Source organism: Rhinichthys klamathensis, unplaced genomic scaffold (genome assembly GCF_029890125.1).
Source record: "Rhinichthys klamathensis goyatoka isolate OS25496 unplaced genomic scaffold, OSU_Roscu_1.1 h1tg000018l_1, whole genome shotgun sequence".
In the NCBI taxonomy this organism is placed as follows: Eukaryota; Metazoa; Chordata; class Actinopteri; order Cypriniformes; family Leuciscidae; genus Rhinichthys; species Rhinichthys klamathensis.
In genome coordinates, this window is record NW_026606569.1 from 2,646,117 (window position 1) to 2,670,000 (window position 23,884).

At 42.0% G+C, this 23,884-nt stretch overlaps 1 protein-coding gene across 3 annotated transcripts in view; it reads left to right on the forward strand.

The window, feature by feature from the left end:
- The window catches only part of LOC130070217 (NACHT, LRR and PYD domains-containing protein 12-like), a 44,392-nt gene that overhangs the window by 10,835 nt on the left and 9,673 nt on the right, over nucleotides 1-23,884 (forward strand). For all 3 annotated transcript variants that reach the window (XM_056234527.1, XM_056234535.1, XM_056234545.1), the window contains one exon: nucleotides 14,455-14,628. In XM_056234527.1, the coding sequence (XP_056090502.1) occupies nucleotides 14,455-14,628 (174 nt within the window). The remainder of the gene's footprint in view (nucleotides 1-14,454; nucleotides 14,629-23,884) is intronic.

The following is a 23,884-nucleotide window of genomic DNA, read 5'->3' on the forward strand; positions in this document are numbered from 1 at the left end:
GTCAATGAAGTTTACTCCTTTTATATTGCAGGTTTTTTGCAGCCATGTGTTAAGCCCAAGCAACCGTGAAAACCTGTTTGTTCCTCTTGCTGGGAGTGGTCCACTGATGAATGTCTGAACTTTCAGTCTTTTAAGTGTTTCAAAAAGTTCATTGAAATCCTTCTTAAGGAGTTCTGACTGCTCTTTATGAATATCATTCTTCCCCACATGAATGATGAGTCGATTTGCAGTCTTATGTTTCGTCAGAATGTTCTCAAGTTCCCTGTTCACATCAGAAGTCGTTGCTTGTGGAAGGCAGCACGTAGTTGTATCCCTGCTACTAATGTTTCTGATTATTGAGTCACCCACTATCAGAGTCCTGTGCTCGGCTGCGCTCTGAGCTGAGTGCCGCTGTCTGCTCGACCTTGAGTGCCAGTTAGCAGTGTTAGCTACTGGCTTATTCAGTCTGTGTTCGATCACATTCATCACATTCAGGGATTCCTCATTCATTAATACTTCAAATCTGTTCTCAAGATGTATAGGCGGTGGTAGGAGACCAGTGTTTGCAATCCTTGTCAGAGCCATATCTGGGGTAGAGGATGCTACTGCGGCAATATGTGATGCTCGTGACAATCTGATGTCTCGAGTGCCTTTGGGTCTCGCTCCCTGTTTGTGCCATCGATTTGTAAGTCGATCGGCTTGTTTCTCTACACTCAGTATGGCCTGTCGAGGAGGACTAGATTCATGGGACTCACCGGCTGTATGCTGAGGGCGTCCATGATGAAGCTCTGTTGTGTGTTCCGTCTGGTTTGGTGGTCCTACAAGTAACTTTGTTTCAAGAACTGTAATCCTTTGTAAAAGTCTCTGGCAGTTAGTGCAGCAAGTATATTCCAGAAGAGGCATTTTCTCTTATCCTTATGAATGTAGGCAGTTGTGTTTTCTCTTCCCCGGAATGTAAGCTTTCAGTGGGAGGCTGGTCGGAAAAAAGAATTCTGCTTTTTTCTAGTAATCAAGCGTTTGAGCACTGTGCTGATTTGCTGAAGTTAAAATTAGGTGATAAAAGGAAATAAAATATAAAAATATAAACACGATAGAGCAATAAAAAATATAAAAGCGATAGAGCAAAGCACGGAGCAGTAAGCAAGAGCGTCCGAACAGTAGCTGAGCAGGAAGTGAATCTCTTTTTATTTGGAAGAGCAAATACCCATCACATACATTAATTACAACTTTGGTCGTTCAAGTACATATGTAAGGGTGGATTCAGAAAGTTTAAATGAGATTGTCCATATTGCCCTTCTGAAATTTTCTTTTACATACTACTACTTATTCAGTTGGGAACAATAACAAAGCATAACAGAACCGGGTAGCGCACCACTTCAGGTAATGAAAACATCACATAAAAAGAGGGTAGGTCTACACAAAGCACAAGTACAGTCAAATTAAATCAGATCTAATTGGTTTTACGTACTCAGTTCATTTGGTCCAAATCATGTAAAACTTTTCTTTTTCAACTTTAAAGGCACACTGTTGACCTTTTCAACCTTTATAATATATTACCAAAACCCATTGAGATGTTACATCGACTTACAATAGGTTGAATGACACGTCTGCCGAAGCCTGAAGGTGTCTGTATCGCTTTTACTAGCACTATGTAACTTCGGGTTTCAGGTAGGAACCCGAGCACAAAAAGAACTACAAAATTCGACCGCTTTACGGCATACGTCACTTCCCCCACCACCCCAACTTCCTCAGATTCTAACGTGAGAGCTCAACTCGGCGTCTGTATGTTGTCGTCATGGCTGAATCAACAGCTACTCGGAAGAAAGCGAAGAAAGCAAAGATTTTGTCAGAGGAGACCAAAAAAAGAAAAAGGGAGAGTTTAAAATAAACATCGGCATAAAAGTGTATATATAATGTAATATTTACTGCGAATTCGTGTAACAAAACTGATATAAGTCACAACATACTGCCGTATACAAATGTAAATGTTTTTTTTCCTTTCAGCTCATATATGTTTGTATTTGTGTAAAAGGAAAATCAAACTGAAGACTACAAATAACGGAAATATGTAGTGAGTTATATCAGTTTTGTTACACGATTTCCCGACTACTCGATTTCATCTCCAACCCATTGCAAAGAGATCCTGAAGACGTTAATTGTTTGCTTCAGGTGTGTTTGTTTAGGGTTGGAGATGAACTGTGCAGGACAGACGATCGGCAGGAGCAGGATTGGGCAACCCTTGTCAATGCGACTTACCTGATCAGACATTGTTTTCTGCGTATGCTACTTTTATTCAATTTGTTTTCTTTATAGGATTTATATTATTAATCTTATATTTATATTATTATTTTGGTCAGTAGTGAATCGATTAACTTTCTCCAACATACAAATCAAATGCCTTCTGCACACACATAAAGACACGGGAGGTTGACCGGTTGACTGTTTGTTGACTTTTGCGACAATGCTGCGGCGCTTGTGGCCTCTAGGGGCACTAGACGTGAAAATTACAGGTCGAGCGCACCCTAGTGGCCAAAAATTCCACAGTGTGCCTTTAAGGGAAAAGGATATCTTTTCCATACTATAAATCTCCTAGACAATTTCAATCCATTCATCAATGGTGGGTGGGTCTACTTTTAACCCTTTCCTCGTAACAGATTTCTTACTGGCTGCCAATAATATCGCCAGCAGTTTTTTATCATTGATGTTCCATGTTTCATACCCTAGATTGCCCAAATATACAGTTTCACATTTAAGGCGAGACACTACAGGTGAATAGGGTAATTTTTTTAACTAGCAGATATCACCATGACACATTCCCATTTTGATTACCTACATTAAGATGAGAAAATAAATGTATTACAAGTTTTCTGTAATTTAATGTTTAAATATGCAAATGAGGCAATATCTAATTAAATATGTGCTGATTTGCATATATATATAAAAAAAAAACGAAATCTGTGTATTGGATTAAGCCAGGTTCAAAATTATTTTTTCATTGTGTTCACATATTAGATGGGAAAAAAAATTAGAGTGGGATTTATGGATATCTACTTTTGTTATCCTGTAAATCAGAATATACTGCCAATAGCCTTAAAATGATTTTCGCCATGTTCTTTGTAATAAAATGTTATATAAATCAGGCTAGGAATAATATATTTACAAATCCCTCTGTAAATGTCTTCATAATATAACTAGGTACAAGACTGGAAAGTTTGGTGTATACAGGTGCTACTGAAGTGGAGATTTCAGACTTAGAGTATGAGAGAAAAGTCATTTTGAGAAAACGGGCTTTAAAGATTTAGCATCAGCCAATGAGATCGCGCATTTAGAGTTAAATCCCCCCTTTTATATTCACGACTGGTTGCTGATCAAAAGGAAATGACCATATTTGGATCCGACAGCATTGTGCAGGAGAGAGAGAGAGCTTTCTAACGGTGTATGTGATGACAGGGTGCAGATCGCGGAGCAGCCTGTTGATCCTTAACGACAACTTTTGAAGAATTTATGAGAAATCTACAGACGCAAACAGACAAAGTGTTGTAAAATAAAGACCTAAATGTGTATTTCTGACTTTTTTTTACCACAAGTCTGAAAGAAGACATGCTATTGAAGACAAATATCCCAAAATCTCAAAATTGACTAATGAAAAAAAAACTATGTTTTTGCCTGCCGTGTCTCGCCTTAAATGGAATGTTTACATTAACTACATTGTTTATATGTTTGTGGATCTCTTCCCAGTAAGGTCTTATTTTCTGGCAGTCCCAAAAAATATGGAAGTGGTTGGCTCCATTAGATCCACAAAGTCTCCAACAGGCATCTCCGGTGCCCTGGTATCGTTTCTGAATGGGTGTGATAAAAAATCTTGCAATGGTTTTCCAGCAAAATTCCCGCCATGTGTTTGACCCGGTTGATAACCATTGTAACTGGCATATTTTCCCCCAGCTCTCCCGTGTGATCATCACTTTTACTTCCCTTTCCCATTTCTTCTTTATGTATTCTGTATTTTCTTGTTTAGATAATTGTATAGCATTGTATAGTTTGGAGATAATTTTCATTGCTTGGTCTGGGTTTGGTTATTGATAAAAAATACTTCTAGGAATCCTGTTCCACTTGTTCCTAACAGCCCTTTAAGATTTTCATTAAAGTGATGCCTTACTTGCATGTACCTAAAAAAATCATCTTTTCCCAGTCCATAATCTTTCTGTAGGGGTTCAAAACACCGGAGATGCCTGTTGGAGACTTTGTGGATCTAATTGAGCCAACCACTTCCATATTTTTTGGGACTGCCAGAAAATAAGACCTTACTGGGAAGAGATCCACAAACATATAAACAATGTATTTAATGTAAACATTCCATTAAATGTGAAACTGTATATTTGGGCAATCTAGGGTATGAAACATGGAACATCAATGATAAAAAACGTCTCAGGTTACGACTGTAACCTATGTTCCCTGAGAACAGGGAACGAGACAATACGTCATCGACGTTATGGGGGAACGCCTCAGGCGTGACAGGTGTCTGAAATCAAATATCAACTCACAGCAATCATGTTGACCGGCGACAGCCCGTGCATCATCAGCTCGAATGATGAGCGCGTCAATCTGGATGTATAAAAAGGGCGCCTTGAAACCGTGACAACATCCTATCGTCTGAACGGACTGTTGCAGGCAGGCCCCGAGGTATGGCAGGGAGACGTATTGTCTCGTTCTCTGTTCTCAGGGAACATAGGTTACAGTCGTAACCTGAGACGTTCCCTTTCGAAGGGAACTCAACAATACGTCATCGACGTTATGGGGAACGAAATACCCACGCCGCCATACTGAGGGGAGTGCATGCCCAATGGCAGTGACAACTGTCAGAACCAGTAATACAAAGGACACTAAAACCACTCACCCTAGGTCACGTTGGGCTGTCAGTGACAGCACTCCCTACCGGTCATAGCCCAAGCTAATGAACCGAGAAACTGCCAGAACATAGTTCATGGGAGGTATATCTGGGCCAGCTCAAAGGCTTAGGACCACAACTTCCTAATAGAAGGGGTCCCTTCTAGGGAGTGTGGCTAGGGGACTCAAGGGATTCCCAGCCAGTCACTATTCAGGAGAGCATGCCTCCTGACATGCCACCAGGCTGGCCTGGTGATCTATACTAAGACGCACAGTCTGGCCATTGCCTGTCTGTCCGAGACAGAGCCTCTGGAAACTGCCTTGGAAAAGGCATCCAAAACTGAAGGCCTGCAAAGCTGGCAGAAATCATTCAGTTCCGGATCACAGAGACGGGATTACCCGGAGAGTGTAACTCAACCTCAAGAAAAGACGGAAGTCGTCCACTCAATCCATGGGTCTACCCAGTGCTCCTCCTGAACACTGAGGAAGTACTGTAAGAGAGGGATCAAAAACCAGGAAGGTCTGCTGAGGCCAAAGACCTGATTACCCTCTATGTGGGGAGCTCCAGTACCTGAGAGCTCACATCAGGAAAGGCCGGTGAGGCCTGTAACCTGGCGACCACAACATGTGGGAGCTCATAACCAGGAAGGCCGGGTGAGGCCTGTAACCTGGCGACCACAGTATGTGGGAGCTCATATCAGGAAGGCCGGTGAGGCCTATAACCTGATACCCAGTATATGGGAACTCATATCAGGAAGGCCGGTGTGGCCTGACACCTGACAACCACAGTATGTGGGAGCTCATATCAGGAAGGCCGGATAAGCCTGTAACCTGATACCCAGAATATGGGAGCTCATAACCAGGAAGGCCTGATAAGGCCTATAACCTGACAACCACACCACGTGGGGGCTACATTAGAAAGTACATGAAACAAAAGTGCATGTACTTAGCCATTCCGAATCCAGAAAAGGCCTGGATCAGAATGAAGAAGTTAGCCAGAAAGGCGTCTGTCGTAGCATACTTTGACGACAGGACGCATCTAGAGTGGGACCCGAGGTGAAAGACTTGGGTCTGGGCCACATAGAAAGGGACTGAAGCGTACAGCGCATGACCCTTACCATAAAAATGGATTTTAGAAAGTACACAAGATGTTCCATCATGTGACTTACCATAAGTATGGTTTTGACATGACCAGGAAGGCCAGATAAGGCCTATAACCTGATAGTCAAAGTGTGTGGGAGCTCACATTCAGGAAGGCCTGATGAGGCCTGCAACCTGACATGTGAAAGCTCACAACCACACCCTAGCGACCACAGTGAGTGGGAGTTCACATTCAGGAAGGCCTGGTGAGGCCTGAAATCTGACATGTGACAACTCATAACCAGGAAGGCCGAGGGGGCCTGAAGCCTGGTGACCACTAAATGTGGGAACTCAAAACCAGGAAGGCCGGCGAGGCCTGTAACCTGACAACCATAGAAGGAAGGAGCTCATATCAGGTAGGCCTGACAAGGCCTGTAACCTGACAACCACACCGTGTGGGGGCTACTTTCAGAAAGGCCATAAATATGGATTTTAGAAAGTACATGAAACAAAAGTGCGTGTACTTAGTAATTCCGAATCCAGGAAGGCCTGGATCAGAAAAAGGCGTCTGTCGTAGCAAACTTTGACGACAGGACGCATCTAGAGTGGGACCCGTGGTGAAAGACCTGGGTCTGGGCCAAATAGGAAGGGACCGAAGCATACAGCGCATGACCCTTACCATAAAAATGGATTTTAGAAAGTACACAAGACGTTCCGTCGTGTGACTTACCATAAGTATGGTTTTAACTTAATCAGGAAGGCCAGATGAGGCCTGTAACCTAATAGAAAAATGTGTGGGAGCTCACATTCAGGAAGGCCTAATGAGGCCTACAACCTGGAAGGTGAAAGCTCACAACCACACCCTAGCGACCACAGTGAGTGGGAGTTCACATTCAGGAAGGCCTAGTGAGGCCTGAAACCTGACATGTGACAACTCATAACCAGGAAGGCCGAGGAGGCCTGAAGCCTGGTGACCACTGAATGTGGGAGCTCATAACCAGGAAGGCCGGTGAGGCCTGTAACCTGGCTACCACAGTATGTGGGAGCTCTTATCAGGCAGGCCGGGTGAGGCCTGTAACCTGGCGACCACAGCATGTGGGAGCTCATAACCAGGAAGGCCGGGCGAGGCCTGTAACCTGGCGACCACAGTATGTGGGAGCTCATATCAGGAAGACCGGTGAGGCCTGTAACCTGATACCCAGTATATGGGAGCTCATATCAGGAAGGCCGGTGAGGCCTGACACCTGACAACCACAGCATGTGGGAGCTCATAACCAGGAAGGCCGGGTGAGGCCTGTAACCTGGCGAGCACAGTAGGTGGGAGCTCATATCAGGAAGGCCGGGTGAGGCCTGTAACCTGAAACCCAGTATTTGGGAGCTCATAACCAGGAAGGCCGGGTGAGGCCTGTAACCTGGCGACCACAGTATGTGGGAGCTCTCATCAGGAAGGCTGGTAAGGCCTATAACCTGAAACCCAGTATTTGGGAGCTCATAACCAGGAAGGCCGGGTGAGGCCTGTAACCTGGCTACCACAGTATGTGGGAGCTCTTATCAGGAAGGCCGGGTGAGGCCTGTAACCTGGCGACCACAGTATGTGGGAGCTCATAACCAGGAAGGCCTGGCGAGGCCTGTAACCTGGCGACCACCGTGTGTGGGAGCTCATATTCAGGAAGGCCTAGTAAGGCCTGTAACCTGAAACCCAGCATGTGGGAGCTCATAACCAGGAAGGCCGGTGAGGCCTGTAACCTGACGACCACAGTATGTGGGAGCTCATATCAGGAAGGCCGGGTGGGGCCTGTTTGGGGCCGGGGATCAGCTGTTTCAACCATGCTATGCATTTTACTTTTATTGTGTGGGGATATACATCTAAACCCCGGTCCTGTCGGAGGTGGGGGAGAACAACCGGGTGTAAATGGCGTCTTACCCTTGAGTGGATTTGTAGTCACGATCACAGGTGGGGATATAGGCCTACATACAAACCCCGGGACTGGTGGCGTGGAAGAACTAACGGGAGTAAACGGCGTTTTGCCCATGTGTGGACCTGCAGTCACGTTCGAAGTGAGTTACTCTGACGAGCACACACAAACAAATGGACAAAGTTGCATGCCGTCAACACTGTCCCCAGATGGTATTGAGACATTGTGTAAAAAGAACTTGTCAGGTGCTTTAGCACAGACACCATGCACAGAAAAATCTTGTCCGGATTCCGAGGTAAACAAACAAAATGCCACTGTGGAGAAAGCTGGAACGGCATGTGATTTGGGGTATTCGTCTCATCTATCCATACCGTGTCACTCAAACGCTGACACTAAACAACAGAGATACAGACTATTTCAGACTGTTAACCACGCCAAAGTACTCTGGGACCCAAAAGTCAAACCCAAAGGTGTATTTGGGGGACACCTCAACATAAGAAGCGCTGTATCGAAAATTGAACAACTGGAACAGTTGCTAACACAGTCCAACCTTGACTTTTTGTGTCTCTCGGAGACTTGGCTAAAATCCACCATTTCAAATACCGTTGTTCATATTCCAGGCTATAACATTTACAGGCGTGACCGTGGTCATGGCAAAGGGGGCGGAGTAATGATATATGTTAAGGACAGTTATCAATGTGTACACATGGAATCAGTGGGCGATGTTTTGGAATGTGTGGGGATAAAAATTAAGCTGTCTCCGGAAAATGTCATTTGCTGTTCTTGCTTTGTATAGGCCTCCGGCATCAAATAATTTATTTTTTAATCACCTAACGGACATTCTTAAAAAGTGTGATGCGAAAGAAATACTTCTTATGGGAGATTTTAAGATAAATTGGATCGATAAAAATGGGAGGAAAAAACTAAAAGAGATTACTCAAAAATTTAATTTTACACAAATTATAAAAAAGCAACTCGGATTACTAAAACATCTCAAACACTTATCGATCTAGTTTTTACTAACAAAGCTGACCGTATTGGTAAAGTTTATAATTTGATAACAGGTCTTTCGGATCATAATTTAACACTAGTTTCAAGGAAATTGTCAAAAATGCGATACCGAAATTTAAATAAGGTTGATTTTGATTCTGTACTTTGTATCCCCAGGAAAGATATTGAGAGGTTTGATAATGAAATCAGAAAGATAAACTGGTTTGAAATGATAAATGATAAAGATAGTAATACAGCCTCTAGTGAGTTGATAAAGATGTTCCAACAGCTTGTTCTTAAGTATTCTAAAGAAAAAAAGGTAAAACCTAAAGGCAAAATTCCGTTACCGTGGTTAAATGATAATCTATGGAAATTAATGAGAACTCGAGATTCAGCATTAAGAAAGTCATATAAAACGGGTCTTATAACTGATCGCCTGATCTATAAGGGACTTCGAAATAAAGTCACTCAACAGCTAAGACAAGCAAAAGCAATGTTTTATCTGAATATAATTAAACAAGCTAAGGGCAATTCTAAAGAATGTTGGCGAGCTATAGATAAATTAACTGGAAAGGCGCAAACTAAGAATGGAATAATAGAGCTGAAAATAAATGATAAAAACCACAAGGATGGACTAACAGTTTCAAACCATTTTAATGATTATTTTATTGACTCAGTGAATGAAATTATTCAACATGCCTCTGGATTGTTTCATTTTAGTTTATTGCCTCAGCCACCTGTTAACGATCATGAAGCTTTATGTTTTAAAAGCATTGATGGCTCTAAAACAGATAAAATAATACAATCCTTATCAAATTCAAAAGCAAAAGACTTTTGGGGAATTGATAGCTCTTTCATTAAAAAACATAGGGAGATTTTAACACCAGTTATAACATATATCGTGAATAAATCTATTGATGAGAGTATCTTTCCCAGTGTCTTTAAAACTGCAGTTATAATCCCAATATACAAATCTGGATGTAAAAATGAAATGAGCAACTACAGGCCTATTAGCATAATGCCTGTAGTATCTAAAATTCTCGAGAAAGCCATTTTAGAGCAGCTAACCGATCATTTCGACCGTAATAATTTGTTACACCCAATGCAGTTCGGCTTTAGACGTAATCATTCCACCGACGCAGCCTGCTGCTATCTGATGGAGAATATAAAGGTCAGCTTGGACGGAGGGGGCACGGTGGGTGCCGTGTTTTTGGACTTACGAAAGGCATTTGACACGGTGAACCACAGTGTCCTCCTGTCTAAGAGTTCTAAGTATAATCTGTCTATAGAGACATTGCATTGGATACAATCATATCTTGCAAATCGGATGCAATGTGTGAGGGTAAAAAATGTATTGTCCACTCTGAAGCCCAGCACAACAGGGGTCCCGCAAGGATCAATTCTGGGACCCTTGTTGTTCAGTATTTACATAAATGATCTCCCGGCTGTGTGCAAGGGCGTAGACATCATCATGTATGCAGATGATGCTGTCATCTACACACATGGGAGGGATATGGAGCAAGTAGCCACTAAATTGTCCTCAGCTATGGACAAAATAAGTAATTGGCTAAAAACTTCTTGCTTAACATTAAATACTAAAAAAACTGTTGGAATGTTCTTCGTTAAGTCAAACAAAGTAAAAGATATGCCTAACATCTATTTCAATGGGCAAAAAATTACTATCGTGACAGAGACTAAATATCTAGGTGTCCATCTAGATCAAACGTTAAGTTTTAAAAAACATACTAAAAAACTGTCTAACTCCATTAAATATAATATTTCTATTTTTAAGCATATTAGGAATAGTTTGACAATTGAGGCATCTTTCATGTATTTTAATGCCATGATTTCTTCACACATCACCTATTGTTTGTCCTGTTGGTCTCAGGCCAACGAGACTACACTTAAACCGCTCAGATCAGTCTATAATCAGGCGTTAAAGGTGCTTGACAGAAAAGCCCCTCGCTATCATCATTGCACTATTTTACGTAAATACAAAGTATTAAGTTTTGATTCCCTAATTCAATTTACAAATTTGAGAACTGTTTTTAAAATTATTAATAATCTAGCTCCTCCCTCGATGAAAAAATTCATAAAACTTTATTCGGAACAAACGAACCGAACATCCCGATCCACTGTTCACAGAAATCTTGCCATCCCGAAAAGATCCTCCGCCTTTGCACAGACAGCTTATTCATTTAAAATCATTAAACAATGGAATCAACTCCCCAACAGTTTAAAGATGTCTATAGATCTGAACCATTTTTCTCAACACTTAAAGAAATACATCCTTGAGAACCAGCTGTGTCAGCATCAGCACATTTAATGTATATTATGGGTAGAGATTGTCTTTTGAATATGTTCTCTCATTTTGAACATCTGTTTGTTTTTATATGATTTTCGTTGACTAATATTATGTGTAGCCTATTTGTCATTATTTTTACTATTGATAGTGGTTTTGTAATGTAATGTTTTAAAAATTGTGTGCACCTGCCCGGGGACTGCGGATGAAAATTAGCTTCGGCTAACTCTGGCACAAAACATCTTTTCGCAAGATTAATGTATTTTGTGTGTTGTCCCCGATAAATAAAAAATAAAAAAAAAATAAAAAAAACCTAATAACCACAGTATGTGGGAGCTCATATTCAGGAAGGCTGGATAAGGCCTGTGACCTGACATATGGAAGCTCATAGCCTGGAAGGCCTGGTGAGGCCTGTAACCTGGCGACCACAACATGTGGGAGCTCAGCTCACCTTACAATACATTACCTTTGCTTACCAACATGTCCCCGGCTCTGTACAGGAGACGAGTTCTGAAAAAGAAGAGAAAAATGTTATTTGCGCAGAAAAAACATTTTCACTCAACATAAAACCTGCAACGTGCGAAATGAAGCACACCAGGACACAGGAACTCAGAAACCTGAATTCTACTGTTTCACAAGCCAAGGGAAGGCGCTCCTAACAACCAAGCTGAAGCGGGCCATCAGAGAATTCTTGAACTCATCATGGGCCCCGCCCCAGGCCTGATGTAGGAGGAGCCTGGGAGCGATGGTGGTTAGGAGACAAGATCCAGGAAGGTGATGTCTAACGTTCAGTCTGAGAACGCTTACTCTGGATCACCTCCCTGAGATCCTGCCTCCCGCGGGAGTTACGCCTCCTGCGCGCCCTGCTCCCCCTACTAGGAGGAGGGGGTGCACGGGAAGCGACACTGGCCTTCTGGGTCCGTCTGTGATCCTCAGACCACGACGGACCAGGCCCTCCCGCCTGCCTGGGCTGGGCCGAGGACCTCCGCGGTATGCAGCTCTTAAACGCCGCAGAGCGCGCCCTCACCTCCCTGAACTTATCGACCACTGTCTCGACAGAAGGTCCGAAAAGCTCGGAAGGCGAAACCGGTGAATCGAGGAGAAAAGTTTTTTCTTTCTCCCCGATGTCAGCCTGGTTGAGCCACAGATGCCTCTCCGTGGCCACCATAGCAGCCATCGCACGACCGATGGAAACCGCAGACTGCTTGGTGGCCCGGAGAGTCAAATCCGTGGTGCGGCGCAGCTCCGCGACCGCGTCAGGGGACAGGCCGGCCCCCTGATCGAGGTCCCGCAGCAGGTCGGCTTGGTAGGCCTGAAGGACCGCGAGGGTGTGCAGAACCGCACCCGCCTGACCTGCTGCCGTGTACGCTCTGCCATTCAAGCGCGAAGTTGTCCTGAGCGGCTTGGATGGCAGGGTCGGAGCTTCTAGTGAAGACGACCGACCAGAGGCGAGATAGTTAGCCAACGTCTCGTCCACTGGCGGCATCGACACATACCCGTGCTCCGCGGCTCCCTCCACAGCAGCGAAACTAGCTCGCTGATGTAGATAGAGACGCGCGGAGAACGGGTTCTTCCATGCCTTCTCGATCTCAGAGTGGAGATCGGGAAGGAATGGAAGGCTCGTCCGAGCCGGTGGCTTACGGGTGGGGAGGAACCGATCGTCCAAAATACCACGAACAGGTTCCTCCCGGACGCGCCTCCACTGCAGCTGCAATCTGTCGGTTGCGCGCCCCATAACATCCACCAGCTCAGCGTACACTGGGCAGGAGGGCTGAGATGGTTCGGTCTCAACCAAACTAACATCATCAACACCCACCTCCTGCCCGGCCCGAAGAGAACCAGTTACAGATCCATCAGAGAGAGAAAGAACTTCCTCAACATCGACCTGTAACTCACCCTCATCAGCTGGCAGATCATCCGAGAGGTTAACACCCCTCTCCAGATGATCTGCCAGCTCCATCTGAGAACCCCACGAGCTCAACCGCCGCTGAGCCTCAGCCCGAGCGGGACCGGAACCGCGGGGTTCAGATGCCGCGCCCACTTCCCTCGAGAAGTGGGACAGACGAGAGCGGAGAGTTTTGATCGTAAACCTCTCACAGTTCGCGCAGAAAGCTCCCTCGAGAGCTTCCCGCGCATGCTCTTCCCCCAGGCAAAACACGCACAGATCGTGTGAATCTTCCGGTGTCAAATATCTAGGACACGGGTCAGCACACTTGCGGAAGGTATTACGCCGCGATGTTCGCCGTTTTACCCAAAGTTGAACATTTTTCAACTCTCGGCGACCAGTAAAAACGCCGCGCGCTCAGCGCTTCAGCGTGAAAAAAAAACGCTCAGCGCCTCGTTACGCTCATGGCGTTTAAAAAACATGGCGCTCCCATTGAAAACAATTGGAAATATACGCCAGCTGCGTGAAAAAATGCTTTGGTAGACACACGGTCTAAAGGTCTCAGTTGGGCTGCATGGTAGTAATCCTGTAGGCAAGGAAGGCCCATTCCACCCTTCTCTTTTCTTAGTTGCAGTGTCTTAAATTTAATTCTGGCCCTTTTCCCTTGCCACAAATACCTTGCTATTAATCTGTCCCATTCTAAGAACTGCTTAGGTGGTATTTTGACTGGCAGACATTGAAAAAGGTATAACATCCATGGAAGAATATTCATTCTGATTGACTCTATCCGGGAACTTAAACTTAAGAAGGGAATAACATTCCATCTTTGTATATCAGATTTTATCTTTGAATTTAATGGGCCACAATTGATGTCGTACAATTTTGAGAAGTCCCTAGGTAATAAAACACCCAAATATTTAATCGAATCAGCCTCCCATTTCCAATTGTACTTGGTCTTAATTGAGGCTGGTGGGTCATATTTAAATTTTAATATTTGAGTTTTATTGATATTAATTGTATAACCCGAAATGGAACCAAATTCCTCTAATAATTTCATCAGTTTTGGGAGTGTCTGAAATAGGTATAAATGTTCAAGTAACAATTTATATAATCCAAATATGTATAAATGTGTCTGACGACTAAACTACATTTAGAAAAGTAATATTTTTATGCTGGTACATTTCCACAGACACATTTGTGACTGAATCTATAGAAAATAACAGCTGCAAATACAAACTGCACTGGGCTGAGTTTCCTAAAAGCATTGTAAGTTGATTGTAGAACAATTGCCACCAATGGTCTCTACAATCAACTTAGGCTTATTCTTCTTTTAGGAATTGGAACCAAGGTCAGTGTATGATGGTAACATCTGATTGCCAAACTAATGTCATGTGGACTGTTGCTGTATGTCTTTGTAGATTGTCTGGCTGTATGGTGACAGAGGAAGGCTGTGGTTATGTGTCTTCAGCTCTGAGTTCAAACCCGTCACACCTGAGAGAGCTGGATCTGAGCTACAACCACCCTGGAGATTCAGGAGTCAAGCTGCTCTCTGATAAACTCAACGATCCAAACTACAGACTGGATAAACTCAAGTATGTAGAGCATGAAGAGTTGATTAACATATCACTTTGCAAAATGATTTCAGTTATTTCAGAGGTTGACAGCCTACAACAGCAAAAGAACCAAAACCCACAAAGACAAAGAAAATATAACAAACAGGATATTAATCACAAACCATTGCCATGATTTTCCTACAAAATAAATTTGTATTCACCTTATCCCGCTCTCCCATAAAAACGCACAAACAGAACACACAGTGCTCATACAAGTGCACAGAAATGTAATGTCAGCGCTCCCCTGCAATTTCATCAGTAAAATAGTTTTGGAACTTAAGAAGAAGGGACTGTGTTAGGTGAGGTCCAGTGGTGTGACATATGTGCACATATCCGACTTTTCTTATTTCAAAATATATTTATTGGCATTTTGTGCAGATACAACATCGTGTATATATAAAACCCACAGCTCTGCTTTTCTCCCCTCTGCCCTTAATGCCTCAAGTACAACTTCACTATACTTACAATACATATAACAATAACAATACTATAAGTGGGTAACACTTTATAATAACTGCACGCTATTAATCATTAGTTAAGCATTAGTAATCAGTTAATTCATAATTTATAAAGCATTAATATACATTAATAAGCAGTTTATAAATACAGCTATAATTGCTTTATTCTTGATTTAAAAGCATATCTATAATGTGTTTAATAATTGTATTTTCATACTTTATTAATACTCAATTTATCATTTCTAAATGAAGTATTGCATTATTTATAAACCAGTTATTTAAGAGTTGTCAGTGGTTCATTAGATTACTTAGAAAGTGTAAGTAAATGATTAATATACTATTTAAATGTACATTCATACATCTTATTATTCAGACATATAATAATAGTTACTTAGTGTGTTAATAAATGCTTATATAATAAATTAACTATTTTTGGGGGGATTCATTTATTGATTTTTCATAGATAAGATTACCCAAAGGTTTTTCACAATACACAGAACAAAAATTGACCCTCTGAACCCCCCAGCAGTCCAATCTACTGATCCTTGTAGTAAAATTGCAATCAAAACAAATTACCTAAAATAAAATATATATAAAAAATAGATGCATAAATACAAAACACAGATACAGCTGATATGAGCAATATGAGAAACACACAGATAATCAGAGGTTTACATGTTCAAATTGTACCTCAAATTAAATTCTTCCATCTAGAAGCTTTCCTGTCAGTTCACTGCAGCAGCAGCTTTCCATACCTCAAGGCTGGAGGCTCTAGCTTTATTTATTCTAGCCATTGAACGTTTTAACATTACTATATCATGAAACTGAATATTGTGAGGGAGCCATCTTTGCGCAATTATCTTTTTGGCAGATGTTAGACCAGCCAGCCATATCTTTCTTTGTAGCTCAGTGAAACCTAAATGTGACCCTGGTCCATAAAACCAGTCGCATGGGTCAATTTTTTGAAATTTAGATTTATACATCAGCTGAACACTGAAGAAATAAGCCTTCCATTGATGTATGAAAAATCCAAGATGTCCATGTCTTTCTTTCTTCAGTTGAAAAGAAATTAATGTTTTTGATGAAAACATTCCAGGATTTTTCTCCATATAATGGACTTCAATGGGACCCAAACGGTTCAAGGTCCAAAAGACAGTTTCAGTGCCGCTTCAAAGGGCTTTAAACGACACCAGACGATGCATAAGGGTCTTATCTAGCGAAACGAACGGTCATTTCAAAAATAAATACAAAAGTTTACGTCTTAAAAGAACAAATGCTCGCCTTGCTCTGTTCTGTGATGCACGTTCGTGACTCTCCTGTTCGAACTCGTTCATCAAAATGAACGAATCTTTTTTCGAGTCATTTCGTTCATTCAACTAGAATTTACATTTCCAGAATAAAATGTGAAGTGGTGCTTGCAGTGGCAAAACTCGCCGCTCGGTTGCTAGGGTGTGGTACATAATTGTATACGAGCCAACAACTATGTCTGTACGATGTTGTGGAGCTTAAACATGGCTTATTCATGTTGTTTTTATAGAGTTCTTAGCATGTTCTAGTTATGATTTAACACGTAACTAATCGCTTTTAGCATGTAGCTATTCACTGCTAGCATTTGTAGCATATTGGAGGTGCTGTTTTCCTGCATGAGTCAAAAGAGCCAACCCCCATCTTTATACGATGTTCTGATGCAGAGATATAGGTCTTGCTAAATGGTTGCTAGGGTCAGGGCCGTAGCTAGAGGATTCGGGGCCCCCTGAAAAAATATTGATGTGGGCCCCCACCATCCTCCACCAATATCATATACTGTACAATAGATGAACATGGAGGCCCACATAACAGAAGATGGTGATGTTGTTGTAAAACCTTTATTTTAAAAGTTAAATGTTTATATAAAAATTACAACTAATAAAAACTAACAAAAAGCAAGAAATTGTTCAATAATAATAAAACCAATTTTTAAAAAGTAATAATTTTTTTCCCCATCAGTCTGTTATAATTCATAAATCAAAAAGTAAACATTTAGAAATTGACAAGAATGCAGTCTAATTAAAAAAATAAAACCATTCATTGTCTTATTTTTTAAGAAAGATAATATGGAACTGGTAATATTATTAAATAAAGCGAATACATTTATTCATCCAAGTGCAGTGTAATTGTTTTAAAACTCTAGTTACAATAGTGTAAAAAAACAGGAATTTAGACCACGTAATCATTCGGTCGATTGTGGCGCGCACCGATAATAAAAAATGACTGTACACGGCAGACTGTAGACGGAAGTTTTCTAATTCCCAGCGAAATAACAACATATAACCTGTAGAGGCTAATACCTAATGTCTTAATTCTTTTAGCCTCTCGAGGTTAGATGAGGAGTATCTTCATATCTACATGTCCATTAAGCACGCACGGAGAAGCGGTCATAACAAAAAAACGTATTTATTGATCGCAATCTCTGGTTTACTTTCCAAACAAAAAACAAAAATTGACATCCAAGAAAACACTATCAGTAACATGCATTTCATGCGATTGAAGAAACTGTTGCTCTCCAAACTCTAACCTGTCTGTGCCAAACAATCCTACCTCATTATCAACACCTGCACTCACGCATCGTAGTGACGCGTCAAAAGGGGAGGAGTCAATAAATGTACTTAACCCGGTTAGTACAAGTATTAAAAATTAAACAGAATTCCCTTGTACATTTAAAGCATAATATTATGTATTACAAAATAAATAAATCAAATTAATCTTTACTCAATGATAATAATGGTAGTACACATTCTGAATATGGCTCCAACATCCTGGCCCCTAATTGTTAATGCCAAAGCAGAACAATTACCAAATAAGATATCTAATGGAGTCAGAACTCATATGACTAGATACAGTATTGCCATATGTACAGTATACAAAAACAAATGTCAATTTACATAGCAATTATCACATTAATCATATTGCATTTCATTCATCAATGTTAATACATTGTGATATCTTACTTCATCTATCTTTTTTAACAATTCTCATGAATCACCCCCAAAGTTCATACCATAGATGTGTCTAAAGCACACTCCATAGGGAAGGATACAAAAAGTCCAATGGGTGTAAATGTGGTGCGAAAGATGAGAAGTCCATGTATGTGCAGATTTTGAGTGTATATGTGGTGCGAATTTGAAAAGTCCATGTATGTAAAGATTGTCACGGTGCATCAATCCGGGTGTTCGTTCTGTGTCTCTGTTGGTGTGTTTTGTAGGCGTGGGTTTGTGGGTGTGTTCTACCTGTTTGTTGTTAGCACCAGCTGGTTCTTATCAGCCTTCAGCTGCAGCTTGTCATTAGGCTTGTTAGCTGCCTTTATATCGCTGGAGTTTTCTGTGCTTAGTGTCGGTTCGTCACTCTTGTTTGTCTCTCACACAGTTCCTGTGCCCTAGTCTCCGTGCGGAGTTTTGTCTGTGTTTCCTACGCATCCAGCGGTTTGGGAGATCGCCTGAGTCTATTCACCTGACTATACATTTACATTTACATTTAGTCATTTAGCAGACGCTTTTATCCAAAGCGACTTACAACTGAGGACTAAACCAAGCGAGTCATCGTGAAGAGGCAAAAGCAACGCAAGAAGTGCTCAAAATACAAAGTTCAGCCATGGCTCGGAGTAGCATAAGGCAGGCAAGCGAGGATTTAGAGGAAAGGATTTTTTTTTTTTTTTTTTTTTTTTTTTTTAAGTTAAGTGCTCCCGGAAGAGATGAGTTTTCAGTTGTCTTTTGAATGTTGTCAGGGATTCTGCATTCCCGATGAGGGTGGGGAGATCATTCCACCAGCATGGAACCGTGAATGAGAATGTTCTGGAAAGTGATTTTGTGCCCCGCTGTGATGGTACCACGAGCCGTCGCTCATTGACCGATCGTAGGCTTCTGGTAGGGATGTAGACTTGTAGTAGTGAGTGGAAGTAGGAGGGAGCTGAACCTGTGGTCAATCTGTAAGCAAGCGTCAAAGCCTTGAACTTGATGCGAGCAGCGAGTGGTAGCCAGTGCAGAGAGATGAGCAGAGGAGTGACGTGGGCCCTTTTGGGCTCGTTGAAGACCAGACGAGCTGCAGCATTCTGGATCATTTGTAGAGGTTTAGTTGCACATGATGGAAGTCCAGCCAGAAGAGCATTGCAGTAATCAAGCCTAGAAATGACCAGGGCCTGGACGAGAAGTTGTGTTGCATGCTCAGTTAGGAAAGGCCTGATCTTCCTGATGTTGTGCATAGCAAACCTGCATGATCGAGCTGTCTTTGTAATGTGGTCTGTGAAGGTCAGCTGATCATCAAAGATTACTCCAAGATTTCTGACCGACCTTGATGGTTGGTAAACTATAGGTTTACCTTCACTGGAGATTTCCCCGTCGGACTCCTTCCAGGTCGCCCGCCTGTTAAACGTGGTGTTTTGAGTATCTCCTGTCGAGTGTGTACATCCTCGTCTGACGTCTTCCAGTCGGAGTGTTGTCTTCCAGGTCTCCCGCCTGCTAAACGTGGTGTTTTGAGTATCTCCTGTGCTGTGTCCACAATAAACTGTTTTACTTGCATTTGGATCTACGACTCCTCATTGTGACAAAGATATGTACTGGTGTGTGAGCACGTAATGATATATGTAGGTTTGTCAGGATAAATGAAAGCGTGCACATAAGACTGTAGAAATCTGACATTGTTTTGTCAGAATCGCTCAGGCTGACTTGTAGAGCTGTCGCGATAGTCAATATATCGACTTATCGCACGATATATGGAAATGAGCGCGATCATTTTTGGTGCCGCGATATATTGCAACTGATAATTTGTTTTATTATTAAAAATAATAATTAGATTTATTTTTACATTACAATGAATGTCACCAACATTTTAGTTGATCGCGCTGCCTCTGTCATCTTGTCTGCACTCTGTGTCGGAGGCGGGGCTCAGGCAGCGTGTCCCCACACACACACACACACACACACACACACACAGAGAGAGAGACACCGTCAGGTAAAGAGAAGGCGTGAACCAACTGCATTTTAAAGTGTTCTGCGACATCTACAGCGAGCCAGTTAGGAATAACGAGTCCAACATGGAATTGAGCCATGTGAGTGATTTTATTCAGAGTGAACACGGTGAATCTGACTGCAGTAACGTTAGATGTGAAAGATATGAATAAAAATGATGTTTATTCAGCCAGCTCACATACCTGTATTTACTTCCTTTTTTCGGTCGAAGTCCACAGTAGTCAATTGTCGAGTTCGCGGGCGCGATCATTAGTTATCTTAGTTACCAATGATCGCGCGCGCGAACTCGACAATCGACTACTGTGGACTTCGACCGAAAACAGGAAGTAAATACGGGTATGTGAGCTGGCTGAATAAACATCATTTTTATTCATATCTTTCACATCTTTATTCATATCTTTCACCGTGTTCACTATGAATAACATCACTCACATGGCTGTTCACTTAAAATGACACATCAAGGATGTTAACAGGTTTAAAACTAGCCCCGTTTAAGTCAACAGTGTGCACATTTTAAAAAGAGGATAACACGGTGTAGGAAACACCGATTTTTGTCGTTGTTCTCTGTACTGACAGCACTCCAAATTTACCAAAAAAATGAGCTCAATGTTAAAATTGACCGGAGTTCTCCTTTAAGCCCCACAAGGTAAACATGTTGGTGTTCCTTTCTCGGAATCTGCCTAACAATTAAAAAACGAATCTGACAGCAGAAATGTCCTGTTGATGCATCTGTGCCTTTGTGTGAGACACTTTAAAAGTTTAAATTGACATATTACTTTGTTTTGATCTAGTTCTTTATACCTTGCACTTTTTTGTTAACGAAAGTGTATTTATTTACTTGTTTTATTTATTTGGGATATATTTTTTCACATTTCACAATGTCTAAATATTGAATAGATTAAGAATAAAATGTTCTTTGAAACAGTGTATTTGCATTATTATGCTATTATATTGTCATTATGTAATCAGTGGCATAAAATGGTCTGAAAATTACAATAATATCGTTTATCGCAATTAATTTTGGTGCAATATATCGCACAACAAAAAGTAGATATCGTGACAGCTCTACTGACTTGTCAGCTTCCAGAAGCAAACAAAGTTTGGTGATGGGTCTTTGTAGAACAGTGGTTTTAGTCCTCACCAAGACACTGCGGACAAGACCTTTGGGCCCCGGCAGGGTCTTCATCACACGACCTAAGGGCCACGAGTTCCTTGGTGCTGTGTGGTCTACTATGACTACTATGTCATCTACCTGGAAGTTTCTCTTGGGATTGTTCCACTTTTGTCGTTGCTGCATCAATGAAAGATATTCAGTTGTCCATCGTTGCCAGAAAAGGTCTGCAAGGTCTTGCACCTGTTTCCATCGCTTACTAGCGTACAAGTCATCCCTATTGAAGAGTCCAGGTGGCAAGGGGGGTTTGGATTTCAACTGCAGAAGGTGATTTGGTGTTAGGGGTTCAAGATCATTTGGGTCACCTGATACAGTTGTGATAGGCCTGTCATTGAGAATACACTCAACTTCACACAAAGCTGTTTGTAACAGATCATCGTCCAGTGTCTGTTGTTTCAGGACAGAAAGCAGTATTTTCTTAACTAGTTTGATTAATCTCTCCCACACTCCTCCGAAGTGGGCTGCAAATGGTGGATTAAAGGTCCACTTGACATGATTGCTCAGCAAAGTCTCTTGAATTTTGTGATGGTCCATTTGGTTCAAGGTGGCCTCTAATTCCTTCTGGGCACACACAAAATTGGTGCCACGATCGGTCCTGATGGTCAGGACTGGTCCCCTCCGACATAAAAACCGTCGTATAGCATTGATGCAAGAGTTCGTGTCTAATGTGCTTGCCACTTCGAGGTGTATTGCTCGGCTCACCAGGCAGGTAAATATCACTCCCCATCTTTTTACATGAGAACGACCTCGTTTGACTTCAATTGGTCCAAAGTAGTCAATACCCACGTGTGAGAAAGGTGGAAGATCAGGCGCGACACGTTCATCGGGTAGGTCAGCCATTTTTTGTTCTCCAACTTTAGCTTGCATTCGTCTGCAAAAGACACAAGACTTTATTATCTTTCTTGCAGATGAATTTGCCGATGGTATCCAGAACATCTGACCCAGTCTCGAAAGCATGTGATTTCTTCCTGAGTGTCCGACTTTTTGATGTTTGTCACGCAGGATCAGTTTGGATATATGCGAGTCTTTGGGTAGAATAATTGGGTTCTTTAGACTCACCGGCATGGCTGCTTTACTTAGTCTTCCTCCAATCCTCAAAATGCCCTCATCAATGATTGGATCCAGTTTGTATATGGAGCTATTTGATTTGATGAGTTTGTTTTCTCTCAAGAGTGTTATCTCTGAGTCGAAGTAGCGCTGTTGTTCACAGCGAATGACAGACTTCTCAGCTTCGTCCAAATCCTCAGGAGTTAATCCTTTTTGATTCATTTTGCATTGTGAATCTATTGTAAGACCTTTGTCTTTCTGAAGCATCAAGAGTCCTTTGAGCCTTAGCCACCATGCAATAGCTCTCAATAGTTTCCTCCATGAAGAATAATACTCAATTATTCTTGTAACCGCGTTGTTCTGGAGGTTCAAGTAGTTACTAGAGAGTTCTCTTTTTACTTCCATATCGTTTGATGGGATATATCTGAGATCTTCTGGCACTTCAGGCCATTCAGATTTCTCCTTTGACAGGAAGTGAGGACCGTTCAGCCATCTTGTGGAATTCAGGAGGGATTCTATCTGTAAGCCACGTGAGCTGTCATCTGCCGGGTTGTCTCCAGAACATACATACCTCCACTGATGTACTTGCGAGAGGTTATGTATCACTGCAATTCTATTTGCGACATAAGTATGAAATCGTTTTGTCTGATTATGGATGTACTTCAGTACCACCGTACTGTCGGTCCAGAAGGTGGAATCTTCCAGTTCCATATGAAGTTCCTTTTGCAACATTCTGTCCACCTTCACAGCAAGGGTTGCGGCTGCAAGCTCAAGTCTCGGAATCGTTATCCGTTTGAGTGGGACTACTCTGGCTTTTCCCAGTACAAATGTGACATGAACATTTTTGACACTATTTGTAAGTTTGAGGTAACTTACTGTCCCATATCCTAGCTCGCTTGCATCACAAAAATGGTGTAGTTCAGCAGTTTTTACAACACCAAAGTTCTCGGGCTTCACGCACATGTCCACTTCAAATCTGCTCAGCTGGTCTAACTCTGTGAGCCATCTTTGCCATGGCCTCATAATTCCATCTGGGATTATTTCATCCCAGCCATATTTCTCATGGCAGAGTCTTTGCAGAATTTGCTTGGCCTTGAGAACAAAAGGGGAAATGAAACCTAGTGGGTCGTATATGTAATTAACTATAGAAAGGATTGTTTGTCTAGTGGGAGTTCTGTTCTTAATGGTTACCCGGAAGGTAAAGACGTCCTTTTGGATATTCCACTGGATTCCGAGTGCCCTTTCAAGAGGGGATTTTTCTCGGTCCAAGTCCAGCTGTTTCACAAGAGGGGCTCTGTAACTTTCTGGAATGGTCTCAAGGACTTCAGAGCTATTGCTCACCCATTTACGTAAAGTAAATCCTCCTAGGCTTCCCTGAGGACTTCAATGAGCTTGATAGCTTCTTTCTCAGAAGCCACAGACTTGAGACAATCATCAACGTAAAAACTATGATTAATTGTGTCAATTACTTGTGAGCTGTACCGTTCAGAATTATCGATTCCTGTTTGCTTTAAAGCAAAATTTGCAATGCTTGGAGATGACACCGCACCAAAAAGATG